At 39.7% G+C, this 11230-nt stretch overlaps 1 protein-coding gene across 2 annotated transcripts; it reads right to left on the bottom strand.

The window, feature by feature from the left end:
• Positions 1-2760: 2760 nt before the first annotated feature.
• spint2 (serine peptidase inhibitor, Kunitz type, 2) lies at positions 2761-10487 on the bottom strand. 2 transcript variants are annotated; one of them, XM_023812191.2, is made up of 7 exons: positions 9863-10487; positions 5909-5959; positions 5517-5678; positions 5138-5194; positions 4828-5004; positions 4574-4618; positions 2761-4128 (listed from the first exon to the last, which is right to left on the bottom strand). In XM_023812191.2, the coding sequence occupies exons 1-7, from the start codon at positions 10242-10244 to the stop codon at positions 3971-3973; spliced, it is 1032 nt and encodes a 343-aa protein (XP_023667959.1). In that variant the 5' UTR covers positions 10245-10487; the 3' UTR covers positions 2761-3970. The 2 variants fall into 2 exon arrangements, with proteins under 2 accessions (XP_023667959.1, XP_023667960.1); XM_023812192.2 differs by having other exon boundaries at positions 9869-10486.
• Positions 10488-11230: the final 743 nt, after the last annotated feature.

Below are 11230 nucleotides of genomic sequence, written 5' to 3'. Positions count from 1 at the left end.
ACCTCGGTGTGTATGTTGATGCTTCCATGTTCCACTCTCTCCAGTGTGGGGAAGCAATAAAAAAGGCCAATAGGATGTTGCGTTAAACTCCATACACCTAGAGATGTAAGTCAAGGGAGGTGATGCTACGATTATACAATTCCTTGGTAAGACCCCACCTAGAATATTGTGTGCAGGTTTGGTCAGCATACTTTAAGAAGGACATTGCTGACTTGGAAAAGGTTCAACGTAGGGCTACAAGAATGATTCCTGGTTTTAGAGGAATGTCTTATGATGAGAGGTTGGCTGAGCTGAATCTGTTCAGCCTCGTGCAAAGGAGATTAAGGAGGGACATGATCCAGGAATATAAGATTCTAACAGGTCTGGGTGCTGTTCAGCCAAATGGTTACTTTAATATTAGTTTAAATATTAGAACTTGTGGTCATAGGTGGAAATTAGCAGGAGAACATTTTAAACTGAATTTGAGAAAGCACTTCTTTACACAGCGTGTAGTTAGAGCATGGAATAGTCTTCCTACTAGCGTAGTGCAAGTTAAAACCCTGGGTTCCTTTAAAATCTTATCTAGCTCTGATTTAACAACTCTGAGCTATTAGTTAAGTTCTCCCCAAACGAGCTTGATGGGCCAAAAGGCCTCCTCTCGTTTGTAAACTTACGTTCTTATGTTCTTAAGGAGTGCCTTAGCTCCAATAATACGCTCATTAAAAGTAGTGACATCACACACCATCAGGAGAAGCCGATCCACTACAGCAACAGCTACTCACTGAGTATGGCAGCCATTGGACTGACCAGACCAAAAGTAAGTATACCTACCTACAGAGATCTAGCCACAACCCCAGTCTGTGTACCTCAGACAGTGCCACCAGCGAAATGCATAGTTTATGAAGTTCCCCCGGTAGCAGGGGAAGATGGTCATCTTACCGAAGAGAATATGTACAAAGCTAATCACAGAAGTGTGACGTTTTCCCCATGAAGAACAATATACCTGATATGATTTACATCACTTCCATGTTTAAATTTGGCAGATACTTTTGCCCAAAGTAACAAATAACAGAGGATCATCAGGCGGGGTTAGACAATGCAGGGCTTAAGGGCCTTGCTGAATTCAAGCAAGCAACTAACAAGATTATGGATTCTTTAAAATGTCTGTGGCAAAGTTCTTACAAAACAGTGTGTTAGAGAAGTAAAAACAATGTAATCAAACCTCAAAATACGTTCCTTAATGTCTCCTGTCAGCTCACAATAGCTTCCAAGTTAACGAGGTGTGCAGTTACATTGGATACTCAAAAAATAGACATACATCACATTCACGGTTAAGGAACAAAGCCTCTGTTCACCTAAGGGGTTTAGACATAAGGGACTTTTGCAGCTTTGTTTGAGAGCATTGGACAGGACTAGAGACACCAATGTAAAGTAATGCTTCTGACTTGTGTATCATAGACACATCATTTAAAGATAATGGCTGAGATTTTTTTACATGATAATGTGAAAATGTCAAAGCATTTCCTTAAAAAAAACACAAAAAAAGGATTTGTACATATGTATAAAATGTTCAATGTTTGCTTTTATGCCATGTGGCAGCAAAGGTTAATCATCTCACTCATGCGTGTGTGCACTCTCTCTCTCACTCTCACTCTCTGACACACGTGTTAATTCATAGCACCAAGTGTTTGGAGGCTCACAATTCAACAAGCAATACTAACAGTAACACTGCTGTTAAATTAAACAGAAGAGTGTGAAGGACAAAAGAGGTTATACTCACATGATTTGTTTTAAAAGGTTTTCTGGCAACTACTTATGTTCAAAATAATCGGAAGGCAAACAGTTTCTTTTGCCTGCATCAAAGGTTTTTAGTTCATTCAAGCCATCACTGTTTGCTGACTGCCCACAGCAGTCTCCATTATTAAACTAAAATGTTTGACATTGTCAATTTAATACAGGTTTCTAAATGAATATGAAATATGAAGTGAACAGCTCTGTTAAAGATTTTATTAGTCCATTACTGAGGTTGTCATATAGACTTTTTGATTATGCTCTGTATTGCCTGTAGGCTGGGTAGCGCAGCACCACAAAAGCAAGCTCAACAGGCCATCTGTAGACAAAGGCCGGTGTTCCGTCGAGTTGAGCTACTTTGTCGAGGTAGGCTGCCGTAGTGCTAAATCGATATCCCTAACCCTAACCCCCCCCCAAAAACACCCGAAACCCCTGAAACCTAACCTCAAAACGGTGGAACTGCACATGCGCAGAAAGCCCCGATAGGTAGCTGAACTTGTCTGAACACCGGCACATTTAAAGGAACGGCAGGGTACTACACCATGGTTTCATTCAGAGGTTTTTAAAACTGATGTATGCATATACTTACAAAAAACAGAGATGAAACTAAAATTTGTCAATTCCCAATGATACTATAATTATGGATTTGGCCGCCAAGTCCAGCACTAATGACTTCCACAAATGCGGGCGTCCACATCATGTGCTTTATTTAAGGGATTTGGGAGATTTAGTAATTTTCCAAAACAGAAATGGTTTAACAATTCAACTCGTAAAAATGAACTAAAGCCACATAACATGAATGCCAACATTGCGTATGAATAGGTTGTAAGTTCTGTAAACATCAGCATTATTCTTATGTCATTTAATAAGCATTATTCTTGGTGGGATACCGCAGGTTTTTTTTGCACGTTAACTGTTGCCCTCTAGTGGTGAGAGTTATGCGACTGATTTCTAAAGAATTTTGACTTTTAAAAACAACCAAACCCAAAGCATATTTCGGTTACTTTATTGAAAACGACTCGAGTAATGAGCCAAAATAAGCAATTTTACAAGCAATTTAAAAACATTTCAGTGTATATTTCTTTGATAATTAAACCAGTGCACGTTACCTATTGATCAGTTCCATATTTTAAAAGTAACTGCATCTCTTCTAGAGCTCTTTGGTAAAAGAAAATCCCACTGGACCATTTTAAAGCAACCATAAATATGAAGGCACTAAATATACCAAAAGTTTAAAATTTGAATCTAAAAAACATTTCCCTTCAATAAAACGTATAAACATCCGAGGAACATAGAAATCAGCCCTAAGTTACCTATAAGAAAATATACCATAATTTCCAAAATGGTGCTGAAAGTAACATGAATAATATTCATTATTAAGAGTACAATAATTCCATTAATACACTGTGCAGAGCTTGCTTATACACAAATGTATTGTCTTGATAAATGTTGAGGTCAGATAGAAGAAGCATGAATAACATGATAAAGGTCTACCCCAGCCAAGAAGTTGAGAAATTTAGAAATCACGTGCACATTTCTCTAAAGCATTTCAATGGGGATAACCTTTTCGGTCATACTTAATTCAGTGAATTTGTAAAATCGATCAGGAAATGTCTCATGGTCTCCTTTCCTAAACTTTAGGGTTTCTTTCGGAATTAGAACAGGCTTAAAAAAAATTGCTAGCAGACTGGATCAACGTGTATCAATCAACGTGTATCAATCAACGTGTAAATATTAACGGCACTACAAACTTTTCTTTGAAGAGCTACACCTAGCAGGACTCAATTCAGCAGCACCAGCATTCTCTCTTTTCCACTGTTGCAACTCCATTGACTGTTACTGACAAGCCACAAAGCAGGGATGTAATGACTAGCATAATGTACCAATGTTTGGATTCGATGTGCCTCTAGACGAAAAACGATGTGCAAAAGGAATCACAGGTAGATATAATTTTGAAATCATTTACTTTACTAAATGTTTTAAGGAAATTCAGTATTTTGCTTTCTGCATCAGTGAAACAGGACAGGTTATACTATTTAACACTCCTAAGCAAAAGTATTACACTCCATAATTTGTTTCAAAGGAGCTAATGCACTGTAATATAATGTGCTAATGTAAATTTGTTGCTGATTTTAGTGTTAATGTCAAGAAATGCACTGAAGGGTTTGCTTCCCATGAAATAATTGTATCAGAAATACATTTATTTCATTTCAACGATGGGTTCTGACACCTCAGCCAGCAACTCCTCCTTGTCATCATGTACAGAGCGGCGAGTCCTGGCCCTCCGCACTAAGAGCAGGACCAGGCCCACCAAGAGCACAATGGAGATGACAGCCAGGGTGGCCACCAGGAAAAAAGCTAAGGAAAGAAAAAAGAAAAGAAAAAAAGAAGTTAACTTTACTGCTGGACACTACAGCAACTTGGCATTCAAGAAGTGTTTTCCTTAGATTTCAACATGTTCTAATAAATACTTGCAACTAGTGATGGGCAAATTGATATTTCATGAACCATTTGCTGTATTTGGTGCTAGATGGTGCTCTTGGTTTGCTGTGGGTCATGCTTTGTGCCCTTTTTTGAACAGAGAGCACCATCTAGTGGAGTAAAAAGATATAGCAAATGGTTCATGAAGCACCACTGTCCATGACTGCTTGCAATGAACAGGAAAGTAACCAATCCTCACAAAATCTGTTTGGTAAAATTGCAAACACTCCCACCCCCCCACCCCCCACACGCCCTACCAATGCCCATTTTCTTAGGTGTCGCATAAGACCCTTCACAAAATAACTACCTAATCCCTACTTACCTGCACTTGGTGGAGCAACATGGTGGAAAAATTGATCAAGTTTCCCTGCAAGGTAAATTACACTACTAAATTCCTTTGTAAACAGCAAAGTGAACTTCTGTTAAAGTGAAAAATGTTACTAGAATTAATGACTTTCTAATTTAAAACAGAATAGTATTCATCAGTCTCTTCTTCTGATAATTCATTTGGCAGAAGGAAACCCGTTACCCAAATACTATATCAATTATATAAAACTCTCCCTTATCCGGTCTTACCTTCCTGTCCAGTACATCTGGACATGCAGTCTTCCAGGGTGTTGTACCTGTTATCGTTGCCTAAACAACCTCCATAGATAAACGGAAGGCACCTTCCAGCACTGGGGTCAAAGTAAAACTTGGGGAAGGCAGCGCGACAGGGACCAGACTCAAAGGGTGCTGAACAAGCATCCAAGCCTGGGAGTGTCACAAGGAGAGAGAGAGACAGACTGCCTTTGTACAGGTAACAACATGTAAAAAAAAAATTCTTTGTGATCCTGAAGTCAGCAAGGCAATCAAACTGCTACAATAATCAAGGAATCTTTCCTACCTTTTGGTTTAGAGGACGGCGTTTGTGCAACATTTGAGGGACCAGTAATCACAGTTACTGAAAAGAATGGAGAACAAGGAAGAGTTTTTTTTTTTTTTTTTTTTTTTTAAGCGGTCTTGTGAAACAGAGCACTGAGTTTGAGATTAGCGGTAGGTTTTCTCTACGTGTTCCTTGGATCTGTATAGGGTTCTTCCCATAGCAAAAGAAAAAGAAAAAAAAAAAACACTTATTTGAAGTGGACTCCCCATATGGCCACTCGTGTCCTACAATGCCCTGGGCTCCCGAGTCTCGTGACCTGTGCTACTAGGCTTCATTCGTTTGTATTTAATGTTGCTGATCAGACGGATAAGCTCGGGAGGGTAACGGCAGGACCAGGTACCTGTGCAGGTTGCCTTGCATTGCTCCACGCTGGCGTAGTTGTTTTTGTTACCCCCGCATCCGCCATAGATAAAGGGTTGGCATGTGCTGGTAGAACTAACGTAGTGATAACGCGGCAGGGCAGCACGGCACATGCCAGTCAATGGTGGGGCCTCACACTTTTCTAGAAAATTGCAGGAAAACAAAGAACATAAAGATGTGGAAGTAACAGACACAAGAAAAAGCAAGTGAAACAGTGGGAATCTGAAATCACTATCACAAGAGGTGATATCCAGAAAGACAACCATACATTAAAATTAAAAAGGAGCGACTTAAAGGGACAGTTGGAAATATTTCTACCATTCTATACCAAATACCATTCTATACCAAATACAGACACAACAGTAAACTTGCCTGCAAATTCACTTGTTGACATCACAGGCAGAGTAGATCCCACAGTGGTAGCTGGGGAAACATCGAAAGGGAAACTTTGACATGAAGGTTTCACAACGCAAGATTTAAAAGCTCTACAAAGTAAATGTAGAAGAGGTGAGCTGTCATTTTCACAGATGAACAGCAAAATGAACTGGCGAGAGAGTCCGCCTGCAAAAATGTCTAAATATTTCAAATTAAAAGAATGACAAATTCACGTCACTGAAACGAGATGAGATTAGACTGGATAAGCTCTGAACTGGCAAGACAGGGAGGGGGGGAAAAAAACAGCAGCAGGATGTTTGCATTTGTTTGGAAGAGAAAGACATTTGAGAAAAACAAAAATGTGAGGCAATATCATCTCTTGGAATGTACAAGAGGTATTAGGTGTGCAACATTTTGTTTTAAAATACCCCTAAATCTTTTTTAGATATATAAAACTAAGCAGGGTTAAATGCCACATCAGTAAAAATGAGCAACATATGATTAATTATAAAAGAAAAATCTCATATAAAAAGGAAGCAATGCATTACTGAAAGGTCATAGAAAAGGGTGTTGCTTGCTGAAAGAATGGAGGAAAAACAGGTTTATCCACTAAACCAATTACACCAGTCTGCTTAAACCACAACAAACTACTCTGAAGAAACATAGCACTCCCAGGTTTTTATGCTGTACTGTATGAAGCTATGTACTGTCTAAACAATCAAAATGTCTGAAGTTTCTCACGGCAATAAGTACATTTTTAATGCCAGCTGTCATTTTCAATTTGGGAATTTTCAGAAATTTTATAAAATTTGACTAAAATGTATATATACACCAAACTTCTCTCTCTTAACCTGGCTTCCTTACTAAAACTAGGCTTTACCATTATCAAAAAAAAAAAAAAAAAAAAATCAAGCACCCATCAAGCACTAAGAAAATATTAAAAACCAAAGCGGTTTCTCCCCCATGGTGACATACATCTTCTCCTTCATCTTTAAATGTGAAGCTATACAGTCCTCAGTCACTACTGCCTATTAATGGTTAACCAAGTCTATTGACCTGTAGTTATAAGATTTAACCACCATTTCAAAGGCAGTTCAAAATCATCTTATAATAAGATGAAGTTTCTGGAAAGATTCATAGTCAGCCGGTTAAGACCTGTAGCTTAACACCTTGATGACAAGTAGTTTTCTACATATAACGCATGAGATTACAAAACTGCTAATATTAAAAATTCCTTCATTAAACACACACAGTATTAGATTGCACTGTCACCTGCCAATGGTTTCCCTGGTAATGTAATTAATGCATAATGATGCAACTTCAGACATGGAAAGAATGGATAAAGTGCATTAAAATGCTTAGACTAGCTGTGTGTGTCAAAGAGGAAGCAGACCAGCAAGTCACAAGCATTCACAGAACACAGCTAAGAAGCCAGTATCCTTCTTCCAACAACAAACGAACATGCTGCTTCTAAAGGCACTTTAACTAAAAAGTTCGTAATGGCCAAGGGCAAAAAAGTACCACATTATGGTACCACATTATGGTACCACATTATGGTACCACATTATGGTACCACATTATGGTACCACATTATGGTACCACATGTAGGACTCTGGGTTCTGATGGGATATGAACAATCAAGGCTAATCACGGAAGTGTGACGTTTTCCCCATGAAGAACAATCTACTTGATATGATTTACATCACTTCCATGTTTAAATTTGCCAGATACCTTTGTCCAAAGTAACGCATAACAGAGGATCATCAGGCGGGGTTAGACAATGCAGGGCTTAAGGGCCTTGCTGAATTCAAGCAAGCAACTAACAAGATTATGGATTCTTTAAAATGTCTGTGGCAAAGTTCTTACAAAACAGTGTGTTAGAGAAGTAAAACCAATGTAATCAAACCTCAACATAAGTTCCTTAATGTCTCCTGTCAGCTCACAATAGCTTCCAAGTTAACGAGGTGTGCAGTTACATTGGATACTCAAAAAATAGACATACATCACATTCACGGTTAAGGAACAAAGCCTCTGTTCACCTAAGGGGTTTAGACATAAGGGACTTTTGCAGCTTTGTTTGAGAGCGTTGGACATGACTAGAGACACCAATGTAAAGTATTGCTTTTGACCTATGTATCATATGCACAGCATTTAAAGAGGAAGTCTGACTTTTTTTTACATGAATGTGAAAAAGCATTTCTTTTGAAAGATACAAAGGATTTGTACATATGTATAAAATGTTCAATGTTTGCTTTTATGCCATGTGGCAGCCAAGTAATCATCTCACTCACACGTGTGTGCACTCCCTCTCTCACTCCAATACACACGTTAATTCATAGCACCAAGTGTTTGGAGGCTCACAATTCTCCTGACCGTCATGTGGGACAATCATACATTAATTTCATTTACAAGGTTATTTGAAACCTGAATGGTTGAAAGCTGGCAATATTGTGTATTTTCAACTGCTTATTAGTTTGCAAAAAAAAAGACAGCAATTCAACACCCAATACTAACAGTAACACTGCTGTTAAATTAAACAGAAGAGTGTGAAGGACAAAAGAGGTTATACTCGCATGATTTTTTTTTTTTAAAGGTTCCTTTCTGGCAACTACTTATGTTCAAAATAATCGGAAGGCAAACAGTTTCTTTTTCCTGCATCAAAGGTTTTTAGTTCATTCAAGCCATCACTGTTTGCTGACTACCCACAGCAGTCTCCATTATTAAACTAAAATGTTTGACATTGTCAGACAATTTAATAATACAGGTTTCTAAATGAATATGAAGTGAACAGCTCTGTTAAAGCACATGTTAAAGATTTTATTAGTCCATTGCGGGGGTTTTCATGCAGACTTTTTGATTATGCTCTGTATCGTCTGTAGGCTGGGTAGCGCAGCACCACAAAAGCAAGCTCAACAGGCCATCTGTAGACAAAGGCCGGTGTTCCGTCGAGTTGAGCTACTTTGTCGAGGTAGGCTGCCGTAGTGCTAAATCGATATCCCTAACCCCCCCAAAAACACCCGAAACCCCTGAAACCTAACCTCAAAACGGTGGAACTGCACATGCGCAGAAAGCCTCGATAGGTAGCTGAACTTGTCTGAACACCGGCACATTTAAAGGAACGGCAGGGTACTACACCATGGTATCTGCCACAATTTTCATTTCAGGTTTTTAAAACGGATGTATGCATATACTTACTAAAACAGACATGAAATTAAAACTTGTCAATTCCCAATGATACTATACAATGGACTTGACCGCAAAATTTAGCACTAATGGACTTCCAGAAATGCGGGCGTCCACAAAGTACACATCATGTGCTTTATTTAAGGGATTTGGGAGATTTAGTCATTCTCCAAAACAGAAATGGTTAAACAATTCAACTAGTAAAACGAGAACTAAAGCCACATAACATGAATAGCAGCACTGCGCATGAATAAGTTTTAAGCTCACTTATTAAAACAACTGTAAGCACTAGTATCCCTGCGTCCACAATGCTGCGGGACTCCCTGGCAAGAAAGCTTTAAAAAATAAAGACACGGGTACATATCATTTCCAGTGACGCACATTGTTAGTTTGGATCAAATCTAACTTTTGAAATGTTAAGTCTAGCTAAAACTTCAAAACCACCCAAAATGGTAAAGAACCGTGTAGATATCCGGGAGGAAACATCAATGAGCCCCCCCACTCCACCCCACTTTTTAAAAGTAATGCGTTACTAAATGCAACTGGGACTGGGGGCGGTATTTCAGTTCCTGGTCCGAATTATTAATCAAATAACTGATGTTACAATACACTTTGAACCCTGTTAATTGAAAAAGGTAAAAATTGAGGTGAGTTTCACCCGAAAACCTGGTTTTCTGACCCCACGTTTGCTCCTGGGTAGATTGTGATGCGGCTATTGTACTATTGAGCCATTTCCGTGTGTTTAGGAAACACTGAGTCACTCGTTACCTTTACCTGCGTCGGAGCCGGCTTTCGGCATGGCGTCCCCCCTCTTGTACATCTTGGACCCCTCGCGGTCCGTTAACCGGCACTTATTCTCCCCGTCTTTGAAGCAGTTCACCAGGAAACACTCGACCAGCCCGTCCTGCAGGTCCCCCTCCAGCGCCAGGTGACAGTCCTCCGAGTCGCAGCACGCCTTCCCGCAAGCGTCGATGTCCGAAGCGTTTTCCAGTCGCTTCGTGAAGTTCGCCCCGTTTTCGTACGACTGCGGATCGAGTCCTTGATCGAATACGATGTCGATGGAATCCGAACATGATTCGCTGCGAACATTTCCGCGAGCGCTCAGGGCTGCCGCGAGCAGCAGGCACCACAAACACACCTGTAACGCCATCTCTCAGTCTAGTGTAATCGGCGTCGGGGAAGCCTGTCCTTATTCAAGCGAGAATCACTTCTGCGTTACCTATTAGCTCCGAGACTCGTTTTCCTTTCTTGTAGAATGTCGCCTAACAACCCTGACGTTTATGTGGGGTTATTTCCGCGTCTTGACGCTCGCACCTCCCAGATACCGTCCGCGCTGGTGGCGACGCCGCCCAGAAAGAACCAGTTTACCCTGTTTACCCCGTTGTGCGTCGTCACATTGGACACTTAGCTTTTGTTAGATTCCTCATTTCCTGTGTCTCCATGTCACATTAAACAATTTGGTGGTTTCAAACGTAATTCAGGTAGATGATTATCGTAATCAATAATATAAAACGCAAATTATGTAATTAAAATATAGACGTGCGGCACAAATCGACAGAGGGGCACAGATACTTTGGCAGATTGGGGGGGTTGGGATTAATCGTAGTATAATCGTATAATCGTATAATCATACTTAACTGGAGCGATAGGCCGAAGGTGACAAGAGAGCATAACTACATTGTTTATTAATAGGCAACAGCTAGATGAGAAGAAATAGCCTACCTTCGCGGTGGTTTACACGTTACCCGAAATAACAATGCAACAAGCTCATTAATTTTTAAATGTAGGCATTGAGACTGTTTTAGAACCTATAAGATGAAAGGGTAAGATGTTTGTAAAAGTTTTTCGTGTGATACATTTGTAAAATATCCTATCATTTGACAAGTAATTAGACATTCAGGAAATATTGTAGGAATTCCACTAGAGGCAGTCTAAGTTCAGTACAGCACTGGTGTCCCAGGCGGAAGAAATTTCGTTCAGCATTACCAATAGGTCATTATGTTTTTATGTGGCTACACGGACCGCTACAATATGAAAAGATGTAAAGCTTCATTCTTTATTAAAGCAAGACCCGCTTACGTTGCAGGTAGATGCTATACACTATAATATACTATATTCCAGGAGACAAACTACCAT

This window comes from Paramormyrops kingsleyae, chromosome 17 (assembly GCF_048594095.1).
Source record: "Paramormyrops kingsleyae isolate MSU_618 chromosome 17, PKINGS_0.4, whole genome shotgun sequence".
Classification (NCBI taxonomy): Eukaryota; Metazoa; Chordata; class Actinopteri; order Osteoglossiformes; family Mormyridae; genus Paramormyrops; species Paramormyrops kingsleyae.
The sequence above is the reverse complement of the archived record's forward strand: the minus strand, read 5'-3'. Positions and strand labels throughout refer to the sequence as shown.

Excerpts from the sequence above, each read along its gene's own strand:
- spint2 (XM_023812191.2), bottom strand. The coding sequence starts at position 10,244 with ATGGCGTTACAGGTGTGTTTGTGGTGCCTGCTGCTCGCGGCAGCCCTG. Across the intron at positions 5,960-9,862 it reads CGGCTCCGACGCAGGTAAAG|CTACCACTGTGGGATCTACT; the intron begins GTAACGAGTGAC and ends ATGTTTCCCCAG. Across the intron at positions 5,679-5,908 it reads GTCAACAAGTGAATTTGCAG|AAAAGTGTGAGGCCCCACCA; the intron begins GCAAGTTTACTG and ends GCAATTTTCTAG.